General features: G+C 37.9%; 1 protein-coding gene across 2 annotated transcripts in view; it reads left to right on the forward strand.

The window, feature by feature from the left end:
* The first annotated feature begins 875 nt into the window (after window positions 1–875).
* Window positions 876–19277, forward strand: part of LOC126426842 (protein DDI1 homolog 2) — a 125303-nt gene continuing 106901 nt past the window's right edge. For both annotated transcript variants that reach the window (XM_050088860.1, XM_050088861.1), the window contains exon 1: window positions 876–1245. In XM_050088860.1, the coding sequence (XP_049944817.1) occupies window positions 996–1245 (250 nt within the window). In that variant the 5' untranslated portion in view covers window positions 876–995. The remainder of the gene's footprint in view (window positions 1246–19277) is intronic.

A 19277-nucleotide genomic window follows, 5' to 3' on the forward strand; every position in this document is an offset into this window, starting at 1 on the left:
ATGCCTTGGTACAATCATGGTTCCGTAAGTACTGCAAACATTTTTCCATGAAGGCATTGACCATCTTCTCTCGTAGTGGTATAATTATATCAACAGTTATGTCGATTACTTTTGAAATAATAAAGTTTCCTTAGTTGTTTCCATGTGCCTCGTCTTCATTTGACTGCCTCTTATTTATTCTGTGTGTTCGGTTGTACTTTTTGGGCTATTTGTCATCACAGAACTAAAGTTGTAACGCTATTTCCAAAACGCTTGCGTGGGTACCTACACCCCTAAGTAAGAAGTTGTTGTTTGCTTTATTTGTAGCATCTGTATAATTATTATTAGAATCGTATTACGATTTATGCGTAATGACCCGTCAAATGTATTACCACCCTATTTAAATAGCGTTTATGATCAATGGTCTATTGTTGGCGAACATGAGCAATGGCCACCCTAATGCACATGGTCGTCTGCTCAAATTTGCAACCACGATGCTCATGCCTGAGAAGGGTGGGATTCAAGGCACTCTATTGTACTTTATTGTATTGCATACCCACCTTCTTGCATGAGCAATGGACCGCACATCCTATCCCGCCCTTCCTTTCAAAGGACTGACGTAAACAGAAACAGTAATCGGGAACGCCCCCCGTTATTCTACTTTTCAGCGACGTGGCCCGTCCGTGCAGTAATTTTTCCTATGACAATATTATCACCCAGCTTTTTCCAACGTTTCAAATAGATTGAATTGAACGGTGATATATGTATTCAGTGCATCCCGATAACAAGGGCAATAAACACCAGAAGAGTAATACAAGTAAAAAAAATGTTGCTTGAATTATTTCATTTTTTAAATCCGTCATGGTGGTAGCACCTACTCGTACGAAGATGGCGGCGTGAGGTTGCTTATTTTGGTGTCTGGCGTTGATAGTTTACATTCAGGTCCGAGTCTGTGTTGGCTATTGTGGCTTGAAGAGTTGCTGTTGTGCAGATAACTAGTGTTTCCATTAAGGACAATGAGGGTGACGGTCACAACTCTTGCTGACGAAATATTTGTCCTCGACGTGAGCGAGGACTTGGAGCTGGAGAACTTCAAAGCGCTATGTGAAATGGAGTCGGGGTTTCCTTCGAGGGAAATTCTGATTGTATACAGCGGTCGGCCACTGACAGATGACAGAAAATCACTGAAAGAGCACGGCGTTGCTGATGGGGATGTTGTGATACTTCAGCGTATGCAGGGTTCGTCTACGAGTCTCAGCGCCGCAGGTATGTTTGAGTAATTTCACATCAATGAGAGCTTGTGCGCCCTAAGATTTTACTGTAAGTGTATACTACGTTCATACGCTTTCAAGATCAGCCAATTCCATATGGTGAAGGCGTCTACCGAGAACTTCAAAATATGTTTTACTAGGACAAATAATACATGAGACAACAAGGGTACTCTGTTGAAATGATGAAATCTCTCATTTCAGAACAGTAATATTTTCACTCATTCAACGAATTATCGTTAGCTGCTTATCGCATTTTTCATGCAACATTTTAAGCAGAACGGAACATATTGTTTGGAAATTAAACTCTAATACGTACTGGGACTTGGCACATTAAAATATTTGGCATTAGAAGTCAAAAGATGCTGTGTCATTCTGCAACATGACTTTATATGCATTTGTATTGTGCTATGTAATTATGACGTTGAAGAATTTGAAATAGTAGAAATAACTGGCGGTACAGATTTTATTAATAGCATTTACGTAATAGTGTTTTTGCCCTATCATAAACAAGAAGTGGAATATTTTGCGTAATTAACGTTTCAACAACAGACAGATTTTCTCTCACTATTGTTATCATTTTTTTTATTCTGAGCAATACTTCTAATTCAGACTCTACACAGACAGCAATTGGAGGAAGATGGTTTGCCCAAGTCAGATTCATAGGTTTTCTTATTAACTTCTATTGGTTGCTGTAATCCATTTGTTGAGATTTCCTCGATTGTTTATGCCAACCTGGCATTGTTGGAGAATCCAGATTTCTTGTTCATTTCAGTGCCCCAATTTTAATACCTACATTCATATCTGAATTAACTGATCCTGGAACAAACTTTACCACCTCTCCATTCAGTTTTGTTGCGAATGGCTTTTGTCCAATTTTACTATAGGTCAACCCCTTTGATTCACGCTGTTTTCCTCCCTTTGACCATTTAAATGTATATTAGAAACATACTACCTGTTCAAAGGGTACCATCATGCTCCGAGATAAATCTTTAAACGAGCTTTACACCATGAGACCAATTCTCTAGCTCATAACAGGCAATAATGTTTGCTTTGTATGGTTATATGTACTTTTCATTCAAAAGTAACTTTGAAGGTAAAAAAGATTAATATAGGGTACTTCAAGAAAACAGTACTTTGTTAAATCATTCTGTAAGTTGTAGGCAGACAGTTTGAGTACAAAACTCTCTTATAATGATTTTCTGTGTTTGTTTGTTGCCATCTCCCTTGTTTTAAGGATTTTTGTAATCACACCATGAATACTTTACATTTTCTATTTTTGTTGTGTTGAAATCACACTGAGTTCTGAACTTCTAGAGGTCCAACACCAGAGAGAAGCATAACTTGTGATGAGGAAATGATAAATAGGCTGCAGACTTAAAAATACTTATGTTTCCATATCGATGAAAATTTAAACCATACAGAAACACATTTTGGAACTCACAGAACATCTTAGTTCAGCCTCATTTGCATTTAGAATAATTGCAAATCTAGCGAAAAGAAATTTCATTAAGTGGACATTTTGAATATTTTCGTTGTGTTGAAGTCAGATTCAGTTCTGTGGAAACTAATCATTGCTCGAAAACATGCTGTAGGAATAATCTAGGCTGTAGTGAACAACCAGGGTCACCTTGTAGACATCTGTTAAAGGAGTTGGGCATTCGTACTGCTGCTTCTCAGCGTATTCATCTCCTCGTAAAGTTTGTTGTAAATAATCCAGGACTGTTCAGAAGGAACAGTGACGCATATAATTACAGTACCAGTAGGAAAAATGACATTCATTACTCCACATTAAAGTTATCTTTAGCACAAACTAATATACAACATACGTTCACTTAAAAAGTATTATTGAGTAAAGTTTTGTTTCTGCTGCACATGTGTAATTATTATGGTAATAATGCAGTTATATGGGCAAGTAGAAATGATATTTGTATGAGACCTGTTGTGCCCGTTGCCATTTAGAAAGTCTGGGTCAACTGAAAATATTGATAATGGATGTTGACTTTGTGTAATGGCATAATAATAGGTTGGTGTATGACATCATATATGTGCAGACAGGAAGAGAACAGGACATTGCTAATATTTTTCTGCATCTGTTATTTTTTGGAACATTGGTTGCAGTGACAGTGATCTCTAGTGTAGACAGAGGTGTAGAAAAAGTTGAAAAGTGACACTGTGGTTGCAAATTGGCGAAGCAGTACTGAAAGCACCAGTTAATCCAGATACAGCTGTTGCCACCACTACTACTAGATGGTGTTACTGCTGCTCTGAACATTATTGGTTTCTTTATTATATTATTATATAAACTTGTTTAGGGCAATTCAATTGAAAATTGTGGCAAAGGACATGTCACCAAATAGTAAAACCACTGTCAAGACCAAGTAGACACTTCAGTTGTAAATGTCATGTGACTAAATTGAGTATGAAGGTCTTTGAGAATAGTTGAACTGAATGTTACTGTGCAGAAATATCCTCTCTTTTTTCCATTTGTTTGAAAAATATTTCATATTTTATATACAATGATTATTATAAAACGTTAAGGTCATGAAACATTTCCCGTTATGCAAAATACATATCACCAAACACTATAATATACAGATGTAATTACAGTTGGTAATTAAATTTCTGTGACAACGCTCTCCGGAAATTGTGCCTTTTCATCAAGAAAGAATTTTCTTCTTTTTCTTTAGTGGATCACTGGAGATTCTTGTTGATGCCTGGAAACTCAGAAGCTTTTGATCAGTTTGAAATTTGTTTTACTTTATCAGCAAAGTTTGCAACATATGAGAGAGGTTCAGCAGTAAACTAACATTTGAAAGAACAGAGTTATATATTGGTGTCTGTTCGTGCAGTGTTGTTGTTAATCCTGGCAATAAACTGCAGCCGTGAAAATTGTAAATAATGTACTAATTAAGTCAGAAACTGGTTATTGAGTAAACTTTGTATATACACAATCCTCAGTTTCATGCAGTGAGTGGCATATGTTTGGAAATAATGATATGTTTTGGTGCCACATTTCACAAAAATACAAATTTATTTATGGCCACTTATTGATGTTTAGCATCTGCCTCAGCTTTCGTTGTTGTTCTGAAAATATAAACATGTACTGAAAACTATAGCATGATTTGTTTTTATGTTCTTGTTTCTTGTGATGATACTGTTCTGTGGTGTAATCTGAGGTCTAGGTTAGGAATAAAAGTGGTAATTTCGTTGTGAGTTGGAAAAGGCAATGAATGTGTCATGATGATCTGTTCCCCCCCCCCTACATTGTGCACTCTGTAGTATTATTTACACTCCACTGAAATTGCAATCTAAAAAATGTCATCCTAAGGAGGTCACAATACTTCCATAGTTAAAATTATGCACAACAATGTTATAGCTGTCATAGCAGTTGAGTAGTGCTGGTGAAAAGTTGCCTTGTTGACAGGATTACTTTGCGCATATCATATTATTCACTACTTTTACCACTCTGTCATGTCTGTACACTTAGCCATGTTTATGTACATTATCTGCCTGATACATAAATGTCTCAGTTATCACTACTGCCTTGTGCTCATATAGAGGCTGTGTGCACATAGTTGAGGATGTGACTCGATTCCTGCCTTTTCTGGAAATGCTTCACAATTCGTATTAAAGTGCACAGGGGTGACTAATTTTTGTCCTGTGAACTTGCGAGCAGCTAACAACTTACTTTTGAATGAAACATTGCCAACTGCCTTCCTCATAAACAGCTGGTGAAGAAGTCACTAATGTTGTTCCTGTACAACACTAGGATGATAAATCAGGACTATACTAATTAACCATTATATTTCCAAACTCGTCTTTCAGGGGAAAAAAGACCTCTTTGCAGTATGGCATAGATATACTTTTAGAGTCTACTCGAGCATTCGATACCACTCATCTTATTTGACTCATAATATAACTGTATTGTGTTATGTGACATCATGGTGGTGCAGTGTCTTTGAAATAGATCATGTTTGCAGATGGTGTGATGAAGAATGTGGTGGTGCCCTCTAGTATGGAATCTTTATGTTTATAAATTGTTTTTGAATGTTGTTAGTGATATTAGACGCCTTGAGTGCTGTTTGTGACAATAATGTTGAAAGTGTTTGTCGTGGTTTGGTATGAGATATTTTAATGTTGGCAGTTATGGGCCGTAGACTTTTTTCGAGTTTGGAATTATTAGTGCAGTGTGTTATTTTACAGGTTGCAATTTAATTTTCTATTTTGTTTTTTGTTAATTGTGGATGTGGCAACAAAGTTCACGAGTAGGTCCCTGCATGCTGCAGTGGGAGAGGACATGTTGAGTACCATTAAATTTCTACAGTTACTTCGTTTAACTGCTGAGTTTGTGGAGAAGATATGAGATTGAACAAGTTGCTGCATCTTGCATTAGGGACCAGTGTATGTGGTGCTGATGGGACAATATATGTCATTCTATCTGGAGTGATTATTGGTTTGATAAGTCTAGGCTTGCTATTTGAAAGACTGTATTGATGACATTGTTTTTGCTATTGCTAGACTTGTGTGTCACCTGACTGTGGTTGGTAAGTATGTCTTTTGGTTCTATCTGTTTGTTGTAGTATGTATGGTATGTGTGTTCATGTACATAATTTTGTGTCTTGCAGACTGAAATTGCTAGTAATGCAAGTATTTTTTAGGGATTTTGGATTGTATCATTAGTTGTTGGTAATTATGTTGGATCTTGGTTTGTGGAATGTGTTTTACCTATGTTGATAAAGTTAGATTTACAATGTTAGTTATATGAGCAATGTTTGTTTTTTTTGGTATTGTGGACATGTCAGCTGATGTAGTCAGTACTGAATATTTTTAGTGTTCATGAGTTTTTGCTATGTGTTGGTCGTGCTTTTAGATATTTGTAGTGCCATCTGTTTTAATATTTTGGTAGCAGTATTGGTTTTTAAGTTGAGCTCTATACCGTAACTGGTCTGGTCTTTTTGATGCCAGTTAGTTTGTTTGCACTCCCTGCCAGCCCCCACCTCCTGCCCTGGCCTTTTTAACTAAGCAGGTACTGACAGATGTGAATATTACTGAACTTTCAGTTTAATAATTTACAGTTGCAAAATGCTAAAACGAATTATTTAGAGAAGAATGGACGTACTGGGAGATGCCAACTTCAGGGAAGATCAGTTTGGATCCCAGAGAAATTTACTGATGCTACTGCTGCTCTCAGAAGATAGGTTAAGGAAAGGCAAATTTCTGTTTTATAGCATTTGCAGACGTAGAGAAAGCTTTGATGATGTTGACTGAAATAACACTCTTTGAAATTCTGAAGGTAGCAGAGGTAAAACAGAGGAAGCAAAAAGCTATATACAACTTGTGTAGAAACGAGATGACAGTTATAAGAGTTGAGGGCTGTAAAGGGGAAGGAGCAGTTGAGAAGGGAGTGAGACCATGATTGTATTGTAGTCTACTCCTGATGTTATTCAGTCTGTACACTGAGTAGACAATAAAAGAAACAGAGGGATAATTTGGTGAAGGGTGTCAAATTCAGGAAGAAGAAATAAAACCTTTTAGGTCTGGCAGTGACACTGTAACTCAGTCAGACAGGAAAGGATGCGGAAGAGCATTCAAACAGAACGGACAGTGTCTTGAAAGGGGGTTGTAAGATGAACATCAACAAAAGCAAAACGAGGATAATGGAACATAAACGAGTTACACCAGTGATGCTGAGGAAATTAATGTACAAGACACTGACATAATTGATGGCACCCAAAGCAGAGAGGATATGACATGTAGACTGGCAATGGCAAGAAAAGTATTTCTGGACAAGAGAAATTTGCTAACATCAAATATAGATTTGAGTGTTAAGAAATATTTTCTGGAGGCCATTACCTGGAGTGTAGCCATGTATGGAAATGAAACCTGGATGAGAAACAGTTTAGACAAAAAGAGAAAATAAACTTTTAAAATGTGATACTACAACAGAAGAATGCTGGAATTAGGTGGGTAGCTAATCTAAGTAGTGAAAAGGTACTAAGTAGAACTGGGACAAAAAGAAATATGTTGCACAACTTGACTAAAAGAAGGGATCTGTTGATAGGACACATTCTGAGACATAAAGGAAACATCAATTTACTTTTTTTTTGGGGGGGGGGGGGGGAGTGTAGAAAAAGGACAAGAAGCGAATACAGTAAGCAGCTTCAAAAGGAAGTAGTTGTTCAGAGGTGAGAAAGGATGTGCAGGATAGAGTAGCACAGAGAGCTGCATCAAACCAGTCATTGGACTGAGATTTGCAACAAGAACAATGTTGTTTTGTGTTTCATAGAGGACCTGCACTGGACACTGGATTTTATGTGTTTTGGTATTGTGGGGCACGGCAACCCCCCCCCCCCCCCCCCCCCCTCCCAAATAATGTTCCTTTTTCATTTCATAATTGGTTCAACGAGAACATATGGTGTAGTTTTCCTTCGTGTAAAATTCTGTATTATCAAAAAATACAGTGTAAGACATCTATGTCATTTCAAGACAAAGGAACTAATTATATGCCTAACTTTTTTGATGGGTGTATTTTCCATTTATTAAATGAGTACTTATTTACAGTTGTTTGTGAGCTTTTATGTAACATACATTCCTATAAACAAAAGATAAGTGTTTAATTTGCAAGTGTGATGTTGTCGGTAACCTGTGCAGTGTCGGTGGGAAAGGAACTGGATTGATAAATGTGGGACCTGTCTGCTGTCATTGACAGCACATTGTAAATCTGTGTAATCATGCTGCATTTGCTTGGTGGTGAATTAATGAATGACACAGAAAACTGCTGTGTTTCTCTGACCATTAATTGTGTTACTGGTAGACTGCATGACTATCCTCCATTCAGGAATTGCTGACACTTGCAGAGTGGGCTGCACTGAGTCAAGCCACTTACCACACATCCACAGTATATTCTTGCAAAAAGGGCATTGATATGTCTGGTGGAAGAAGAATAATCATGTTTAAATGTAGGACAGTAATCTGCCACAATGCATTGCTTGGCTTGTGTTGAAATGTGTGAAGTTCCGTAACATATAGATGACCTACTTCTGCTGCAGAGGGAGCCAATTTAAGCTTCTTCAGATGCTGGAAGAGCTGAGACTGGGATGATGCATGTGACATCTTCAAGCTGTAAAAAGATGACCTATGTTCCTCCATGCTTCTAACATCTATCTCCACCTTTCCATCAAGTTATACCCCAGAGCTCAAGTTGTAATGCTTCATATGTGATATAAACATTTAATGTTCATTCTTCACCCTCTTTATTTAACAATATACATTAATTTTATACCATTAAAATACTATTTTTAGTAACCAGAGATTTTTTAGTCCCTTGCAGTGTGGGAGTTAGAAGTCTTAGAGAAAAAATGGATAGGTCCTTAATGTAGTTTAATTTTGTACTGCAGTCATTTTAGCTAGATGCCACAGTTTTTGAGAAAGTCAAGAAAAACCTACAAAACAGATCTTTAAATGCCCCCCACACCCCACCCTCACTCTCACACCCTATGGTCAGGATTTTTAGTATGTTATTCATTACAGCCCCCCCCCCCCCCCCTTTTACGAGTTAAAAAAAATTTGTGACTATGCTGATTTTGTCCCTAATTTTCCTTTGCTGATTGGACTAAAGTTCTTCATGGTTGTTAAGTTAAATATTGATGGAATAAAATTAACCCTAGAGTGGGTTATAAAGTGCACCAACCACAAATAATAATTGTCTTGTACCATTGCATTGTTGTTTTACAATTGTGAACCTGTAACTCTTCCTTCACTATTGCTTTAGCTAACACTGTGATAAGTGGTGCTCTCATACATCCAAGTGAACAACAGTAATGTGAAATAAACAGCGAGCTAGGTGAGGAAAAATTTGAAGTTCTTGCAAATAAATGATCTAGGTTTTGAAGTAGCGGCATAGTCCTCCAATGAAGCAGTTTTCTACAAGATAATTAGCAATCAGATAAATGGTTGGCTGGGATCTGATGCAACTGTGGTTTTTAATGCCTCAAGTGGGTCATTACTGTGGTGTAACACTTGTATGTGGCAACAGAATGATATAATTGTTTATTTTAATGCTGTTTATGAAACGACAATTTAGCTCATGTAAGTTTATTTTATCATTGTTTAACCAAACTAAGATTAAACTGTGATTTTGCTCATACATGTTTATCTTGGTAACAAAAGACAGCCATTCTTTACATGTGTACAAAGTAAGCCACGTGCCCGCTCGTGTTATAAAAAAGGGGCCTTCCCACTCAGGTGTTAAATGGGAGTGCAGATAATATATTAGTTCTAAACACTTGTCAGTATTTCCATAGCAAAACTTTAAAGTGGTTTATCATTGCAGTGGAGTTACAGAATTTGGTGAGGAACCATAAACAAACATGCACTGTGCATAAGATGGATCACAATTCATTCATTTGTTCATTCATATGTAGTGCATGAATTCCTAATTGTATGGGGATTCCTAAGGGACCAAACTGCTGAGGTAATCGGTCCCTAGACTTACACACTGCTTAAACTAACTTATGCTGAGAACAACACACACCCCCATGCCCGAGGGACGATTCGAACCTCCGGCTGGAGGGGCCGCGCAATCCGCCTCAAACTGCGCGGCCACTCCACTCGACTCATATGTATTCCCCGAGTTCTAATATTCTGACAAATTATTGAAGGAGTGAGTGAAAATGTATCCTTCAGTTTCATGTCTGAATACATAGTGCTTCACTTTTCAGCTTTGTGTACCGGCAATTCATAAGCCTTTTGCATTGGAGTATAATGGTCCATCTGCACACTAGACAGCATTGTATACTGGGCATGGAAATTATTTTCAGCACTGGTACTGTGGTTGGGGGATTGAAAGGAAATGATCGTATGGCATTTTTATGTGGGAGACCTGATCTGGAGTTGTTCAGCCACCTAGTGGTTGTCTTTTTATTTGAAGCCACTTCAGCAGATTGTGTCTCTACAATGATGAAATGGCAATGAATACAGCACAACACACAGGCCCTGAGCAGATAAAACCTCCAACCGAGCCGGGAATAGAATAAAGGCCCTTTGCATGGCAGTCAGCCACACCGACCACTGAGCAACGGAGGTGTACGTGAAATTCGCAACTGTAGAGTCAGTAGACTTGCTGGATGGCTGTAGTCTATCATGCCATTGTCATCATGGCTATTCATTACAAGTCGGTGATCTACATATGCATGCATACTCCACAATCTACTGTGAAGTGGTACTTAGCACAGTAGCACACGTCAGGACACCTCATTGTTCTGATTGTATATGGTATGTGAGAATGACTGCCTAAATGTTTTGCGCAAGCTTAAATTAATTTTGTCTTCTTCATCCCTGTGGGAGTGTTAGGGGGCTGAAGAATAGAAGCTTGACATAACTTGAATAAATTTCTACACGAAAGGGAAAAAAATTCAAAAATGATATTTTTGTGTATATAAAGTCAGATCGAAGATATGTTATACCTTCATCTTCAGCAATACAGCCCTTGATGGGCCTTGGCCTCCTCAATAATCTTCCTCCAAACATCTGTTCTCTCCTTTTCTCTTCCGTCCTTGGATCTCCATCTTCTTAAGGTCAGCTAATACATTGTCCAGCTACTTAGTTCGTTGTCAGCTTTCCTTCTGCCGGTATATAATCTATCTTTTATTATTCGTTTGGGCAACCTGACAGCTGTCACCTTCTCTGTATGTCCTAAACAGCATATTCTTTGAGATTTAATAAATTTCATTGTATTATTCCCAGGTGTGTGCTCTTGTTTTTGATGGTTGTAGCTTACTCTCCAACTCGCTGCCCCTCTCATAGACCCACAAATTTTTTGCAGAATTTTTCTTTCAAATGTCCTTTGGTTGTTCGATTTTGCTTCTGTTGTTGTCCACATCTCTGACTCATATGTAACAAATGGTCGCACAAGGGAATAGTATACTCTTGACTTATAGGAAATTTTGTTGTAGAATGTATATACTTTTGGCTTGAAGGAAACCACTAACTGAAAAGCAAAAGCGTGGAGTTTTCGAAAGGCACGCACAAAAGAAAAGAAAAAGCTATCCTTTGACAAGTGGTAACCTAAGGGGGAAAAAAAGGCGCGTGCGTGCACGGGAGCGCGCGCGCGCGCGCCCACACACACACACACACACACACACACACACACACACACACACACACCACTTAACTTGGTTGTTCTTATGATTAGACAAGATGTATATGTCCCTTTCATTCAGCACCGGAGAAAATATCTTGGCTGCTATATTCGATAAAGCTATGCCTCCATAATATTCACTAGCTAACTTTTCTCTTTTCTGATATGCAGGAAATACTCCTGTTTTTCAATTGTCAGACATGCTTTCATTTTTCCATCTTGTTTATTAGTGCATGTATTTCACACTTTAGAGGTTACAGCAAAATTTTGTAAGTTGTGACACTATCACATCTTCACCTCATGCACAGTTAATTTTCAATTTATATATCACAGACTCGACCTAGTGCATTGCTGGTCATTTTGCTTGTTTCCTTTCCTCTTTTATTGTCCCTATATTCTCCTTCTCTTCATGTGGATCTCTTGATATCTGGCCTGAGTTGTTACTGACCATGTCTTCCAAATATTCTGCCCGTTTCTACGATGTTTTTTGTCTGTTCTAGTTATCTTACCATTTATATTTTTACATGGTTTTTGTGTACCTTTTGCATGATATATTTTGTTCTGGTCCTTTAATTCTTCTCTCTATTGAAAGTTTCCTATCAGCCAATCCTTTTCTTTTTCTTACATGTGCTATAAGCATTAGACCTTAATTCTTTATACACCTCCACATTTATTCTCTCTCTCTCTCTCTATCTCTCTATCTCTCTATATCTCTCTCTCTCTCTCTCTCTATCTCTCTATCTCTCTCTCTCTGTTTAGCATTCTCATTCTTACTGAATTGTTATGTACTATTGTGAGTCTACATTTGTCATCAAACCATACATGTCTTGCCATTCTTACTCCAATTATTTCTTCTGATGCCTTTTCCCCTCTTTTGTTTTGTTGCCAACCTTTAGGACACCTTTAGTTTTCATTTGGTAAGTTTTTAAAATTTCAGGATGATTCCGTTTTTCTATAGTCCAGTTATCTTGTTTTCCCATTCCACTTTTATGTATTACAGCTGACTTCTCTCTCACTATGACTTTTACAACATAGTGGTATGAATCACAGTTTGGATCCCTGCAGCTCTGTACATCCACGACTGACATGGATCATCATGCTTTTTCTAACTCGTGGTCTATTTGATCAACTATTTCACTTACACTTATATGTTCAGTTTCCAAAAGACTTCTCCTAATCTCTTATTATAAGCCCTGGTGCAGATAGACCTGTCCTTCTTTCTGGTCAACTATACAGTGGAGAATGCGGAGGCATATCTGTCTACCCTTGTCCTTGCCATCTCGCTTTTTGTAGTGTCACAGTATTACACTTAAACTTCGTGTCTTCTTGAGCTGGTTCTTTCATTTTTTCAGGTTTTGATGCTGTTCATGTGTTCCAAGTTACTATTGCCAAATCTTTTGTCATTTTCCTGTGATGAAGTCATGTTCTGAATGTCCCTTCCATTACTTATTTTTTATTTATTTCTTGTGACTTTTAGCCAGAAGGACATACACCCATCTGTAAGTGTTTCAGAGTTTTGCATGAACAAGGCTTGGTATAGTAGATGTTCATGGTTGATGATGTGTTAGTTGTATGAAATCAGTTTGCTCGTTTGCATACAGTTTACACTAAAAAACACATTATTGATACCTGTACTGTTATGAAACTTCCTGGCAGATTACAACTGTGTGCCGGACCGAGACTCGAACTTGGGACCTTTGCCTTTCGCGGGCAAGTGCTCTACAAACTGAGCTACCCAAGCACGACTCAAGCCCCGTCCTCATAGCTTTAATTCCGCCATTACCTCGTCTCCTACCTTCCAAACTTCACGGAAGCTCTCCTGCGAACCTGGAAGGTAGGAGACGAGGTACTGGGCGGAATTAAAGCTGCGAGGACAGGGCGTGAGTCGTGCTTGGCTAGCTCAGATGGTAGAGCACTTTCCCGCAAAAGGCAAAGATCCTGAGTTCGAGTCTCAGTCCGGCACATAGTTTTAATCTGCCAGGAAGTTTCATATCAGCGCACACTCCACTGTAGAGTGAAAATTTAATTCTAGACCCCTACTGTTGTTCCATCAGATTCGCGCTGCAGGTTACCTTGAATGTGTATTCAGTGAAGATGGCAAGGGAATGATACATGATTAAATCTAAACTAAACTCAACTCCACTCCATCTGAACAAGCCTTGAAGCCTGACGGTACCAACCGATCACCATGTCATCCTCAGTCATGCGTATTGTGGAAATTATAAACTTTTTATTTGCCTTAAATGTGCGGAACGACAGCTTCGAGAGAATGTTTGGCTGTATTTGACCATAACATTAGTAGTAGATTAGCTTGCTTCAGAATGTCTGCATATCTTGGAGTAAGCTTCTGCAATCGATAAAAACTGGAATGTTTCCAATTGGGAGGTGTCCCATGCATTATCCGAGGTTCTGATTGTGTAATGTGACAGTTTTGCGGTGAGTGGTTATTCGCCCCACACCCAACCTACATCATGAAGCACGTGGAATTTTTTTTTAAGTGTTTACTCCTCAAGGAAGCCCTCCCTGTCCTGTGTTATGGGACACATATTGTCTGTTTCCTCTGCCCAGGCCTGGCTCGGGATGCCGTGCTTTTAGCTAAGCTGCTGCCAACATAGCCCTTGGCTTCTTTGTCTTAGACATGCTAGACCTATCTGGTATAATGAGGTACGTTACATTTTTGCAACGACAGGTGCTTTGCGACACTTGCAAATTTCATTTACTGAGATTTTCATTTTACAGTTTGATGATACACTGATAGGATTTGTGAGAATAAAAAAATGAAAAATACACGGTGACATACATTTTAATTAATTATATTTAATAAAATATACCTTTGAAATTCTTGTAAACAGTTAACTCTCTTGTTTTGGCACATATGACCATTTACTCATCACACCATCTGTCCTTTACTATTTCCTCTTTTACCTCTTTTCCTTGTGCCTGTAATCTGAAGCCAGTGATCTAATGCACCAGTTTGGGTAACCTCATCTGGTACCGGTTTTGTTGGATAGTGATGCTTTGTGCATTGTAGTTCTGTTTCTGTGCTGCCTGAAGGCCTACCTCTCTGTTCTTTTCGTCATGCATGCAGAGTGCTTCTGCTCATCTGGATTTGAATTCTAGTTGATCTTTTTGTTGATCATTGTGAATTTTGAAATGCTCCCTGTCCCAGTAGTAACAAACAATTGATAGCAACCATATCCATTGTGGAGAATTAGCAGCTCATTAGAATTTCCACATGAAAATAAAAATGAAATATAATCAGGCCAAACATTGTTGAAGTTGGATGAATTATTTGAAATATATTATAAATTAAAGTAGGTATACATAAATAATGAATATAATTGGTCAAAAATGTATTCTGGTGCTACAAATCAATGAAAATATTCACTATCACTACACTTTATTTAATCTCTCATGTGCACTCACAAAGGCACGCAAATGCCTACTGATGCGTATTTTACACAAAAAGTATTTTTGAATTCACTTGCATGTCCAACTAGTTTATTACATCAAAATGTGATTTTTGTCACATCACTGGTACTGTGGAAGAAATAAATAATTTTCAGAACTGAATGTACCAGCTTTAATTCTTCGATCTGAGTGAGATTTGAAAATTCTAATAGAAAAATGTAAAGAATTTAATCTAGAAACACATATTGCTATCATTGACTTCAAATAAGGTCTTTGGAAAAGTCATTAATTGGTTTTCTGCAAATGGGCTTTCTCTAAACTTTGAAAAAACACAGTACATCCAATTTTCTGCTGCAAAAAGTACAGTTGCTTCAATAAATATAACATGTCAACAGAAATCAGTAGACAGGGTAGAGCATACGAAGTTTTTGGGTGTACATATAGATGAGAATCTTAATTGGAAAATTCATATTTTGGATCTTCTAATGCGACTAGGTTCAGCAACTTTTGCAATCAGAATAATTGCCAATTTTGAGGATATAGGAATTAGTAAGCTAACATACTTTGCATACTTTCACTCTCTGATGTCATATGGAATAATATTTTGGGGTAACTCAACATTTAGACAAAAAGTATTCACTGCTCAAAAGAAAGTGGTTAGAATAATGTGTAGGATTCATAGTCGCACATCTTGTAGGCATCTTTTTAAAAGATTGGGAATTCTTACAACAGCCTCACATTTACTCACTAATGAAATTTGATCTCAACAACATGGACCAGTTTAAAAACAACAGTGACAGTCCTCATTATAATAACAGAAAAAAGAAAGACTTACACTACTCTTTACTCAACCTATCCTTGGCACAGAAAGGGGTAAAATATGCTGCTATAAAAATTTTCGACAAATTGCCAGATGAAATACAATGTCTGACAGACAGCAGTAATAGCTTCAAGAATATATTGAAATCTTATCTCCTTGAGAAATCCTTCTGTACCATAGATGAATTCTTGAATAGGAATAAATAAATCTATAAATATAGTATATGAATTTTGTGCCATTTGAGGGATGGGGTAAATAATAGAAATATTAATCTTTAACTCTGTATTGTAATACACATATATTAAAAAAATCTTGTTTCATATGTGCATTACTTGTGCACTTGACACATTCCACATCATAACTGCTACCGTACTGTGTGATTGATCAATGGAACACGCAACCAACTAACTAACTAAGAAAACGGAGCCAACTTTTAGGCGTAAATTGTGCGGTGGTATGTCAGGCACATCCTAAGAGTTTAAAAATTCAATTGGATAGTTGGTGGCTTCATCTTCATTTGTTACACAGTCAATAGATTTGAATGAATGCATTTTACCAATGATCTCATTCTGAATTATGTAGTTTAGGTCATCTACATTTTTATTCTTAGCCGCTAAAATTGCTCGCTCACTCAACCATTCATTACTTTTGTAGTTAGTAATGATGTTTGGGAATACTTTGTTGATAAGTTCATCTTTCGATGAGACAAAGTTACAGAAATTATGAGGAAATGAAATCAATCCGCTCGATTCTTCGACAGGTACTCGACCATTACCGATAGTCAGCAATTGCTCAAAGAAATCTTCAGCAGATGTATCATTAAGCAATGCAACTCTCATGTTTGTTGTCAGTTAAAGTTTCTTCACAAAGCGCCATAGATTCGATGATTTGAGGCAAGCATTTATTTCATCTGCAGCCATTGATCTTGGAACTACTGGCAGTGTTTGGCGGAATTTGCCAGACAGTAAAATCATTGCTCCTCCAAAACATCTCGAGTCATTGCGTAGATCTTTCAATGTTCGGTTAAGTGCCTCTAATGCACGTTTATGAGCCGTTATGCATTCGTCCCAGATCTTGGATGCTGATAAAACTTCGGCCACTACTGATTTTTTTGTAATATTACATGTCGGTTATTCAATAGCTTGAAGATTTAACGGTAATTTTAATGCTGACTGAGCCGTACGGCATCTTTCTAACAATGTGTCTGCTATTCCGGAAGAACCAACTGCAACCGCAATGTTGGATCTTGCACGAACAGTGGCTGAAACTACTGACATGAGGAATGTCTTGCCAGTTCCACCAGGGGCATCCAGGAAATATAAACCACTATTTCCATCATCAATTGCCTTCATTAATGTATCATAAACTTCCTTTTGTTGGGGGTTCAACAGGGGTACATTCGTTTGAACTACTAAATCTAATTTGCGTTTTGTTATTCCACCCCAGATGCGTTTCTGTTATACTACGTTTTATAGCGGTCGAACGGGATAAAAAGTATCCTATGCCTGTCTCCTGGTTTTAAGCTACCTCTCCACCAATTTTCAGCCAAATCGGTCCAGCCGTTCTTCAGTTATAAATAGTGTAACTAACATGACTTTCTTTTATATATATAGATTAAGTATTCATTACACATTTCTGAACGCACGCGTAATATTTTTCAATCTTTTTTTTAAAAAAAAAAACACATAATAGTTTATTCATCCATTTTAAATAGTTTATGAACGCATGCATAAATGTCAATCATTACTTACAGATTTTGACAAAAAAATTGACAGCTCCGAAACTAAAGAACTTTTAGGGAAAATAACGCATTTTTCAAGTATTCGTCAATTTTTCATTATTTTTAAGATTAAGATGTATTCTGCTGTTCGGGGCGGAGACAAATCCAACAAATCAAAAACCATGAAAATTTTTATTTGTCAATTTTTCATTATTTTTAAGATGTATTCTGCTATTCGGGGCAGAGACAAATCCAACAAATCAAAAACCATGAAATTTGGTCCAGCAGATCTTGAGTTATAACCCGACTTTGTTTTATATATATAGATATGAATAAAATCATCAGCATGGTGTTTTCCATTGCAGCAAGATGTTTTCACAAAATTTCAGTCACCATTTTTTTCAAAATGTGAAAATATTTTGTTGGCTTCCATCTACACAAGGATAAACGGCTAACGTAATAAAATAAGAGAAATTCAGGCTTGCCAGGAAAGATTCTGGAAAAATTCGGGTGTTTATTTTTCCCTCGGTTTTCTTGAGAATGGGATGGTTGAGCGGTGGCCTGAAAATGATTCGGTGAACTCTCTGTGCTAAGCAAGTAACTGTGAGCTCTAGAGCAGTGGTCTACATCGGTCATCTGAAATATATAGCGCACCTGGCCTAATAGGAGGAAGAGATCAATAGGACACAGGCTTAGAAATTGAGGAATCATTAATTTGCCCGTGGAGGAAAGTGTTTGGGGGGGGGGGGGGTGTAGAAATTCAACACAATCACCAGTTTGACTACAATAAGGAGCTCCAAAGAAATGGAGAGTCCTGTACAGGCTAGAGCAGTTAGGAAAGCTATATCGAACCAGTATTTGGAATGTAAACAGCAGCAACGATGACAACATATAATAGGTTTCTTAATATTTATTTTCTACCTTGCGAACAGAAAGTGTGGTTCTACAGTTGGATCTCTAGGACTCCACGAGGCTGATGAGCACAAACAGAATTCCCCAGTCCACAAATAAAAGCCTGAAGCTATTAATAGCGTGACCCCATCCCATACATTTTGTTTATTCCGGGTGACTGTTTTGTGGCTGTTACATCTGTCAGCTGTCCAGTGTGGAAACTGCACCGGGCTCGATGTCACAACAGTGCCCTGGCTTGGAGATGTAGTGGCTGGCAGGTTGCCACTCCAGACAGTGTTGTCACCACACACACACACACACACACACACACACACACAGAGAGCTTGATAATAATGTTAGTTGTGTGCTGCTCACTGCTCTATGTGCCCCCCCCCCACCCCCCCCCCACCACACACACCACACACACACACACACACACACACACACACACACACAGAGAGAGAGAGAGAGAGAGAGAGAGAGAGAGGGAGGGGGGGCAGAGGGCAGGCATCGTGTTAATGTTATTCCATACTTTGCCTTTTACAGCTTTTCTACCAGATTAACCCTGTCATGATCAAGGGGGGATATTTTTGATTTGTTGTGGCTGGGATTCATAGCCGTACAATTTTTTTTTTTGAGACAGTCACCTTTGACCTTTAAAAATCAGTTATTCATGAAATCCATTATTCATCAGAGATAGGAGGTATCGAGTCTGTAACACACCACTTTAATGACTTGCCCACTGAACGGACTTCCATAATTATTCAGAAAGAAGCGTCATTGAAGGGCTTGTTCACTTCACAAAGATATAATGTTTTACTCTGCTAACTGTCCTTAAGCTGGTCACACAGTCTCTTGTATTTTCAACTCTTCAAATATCAGATTTACAAAATTTAACATCCATTTGCTCCCTTGAGTCACAAATTCCATCTAAATGTATCTGCTTTCTACGGAACCACGAACGTAAGACTCCATTACACACAACCTCCTGCCGAATGTGAGCTAGAAGACCAAATATTCTATGATATATGTAACTCAACAAATTCA

The sequence above is a fragment of the Schistocerca serialis genome, chromosome 11, assembly GCF_023864345.2.
Source record: "Schistocerca serialis cubense isolate TAMUIC-IGC-003099 chromosome 11, iqSchSeri2.2, whole genome shotgun sequence".
Taxonomy (NCBI): domain Eukaryota; kingdom Metazoa; phylum Arthropoda; class Insecta; order Orthoptera; family Acrididae; genus Schistocerca; species Schistocerca serialis.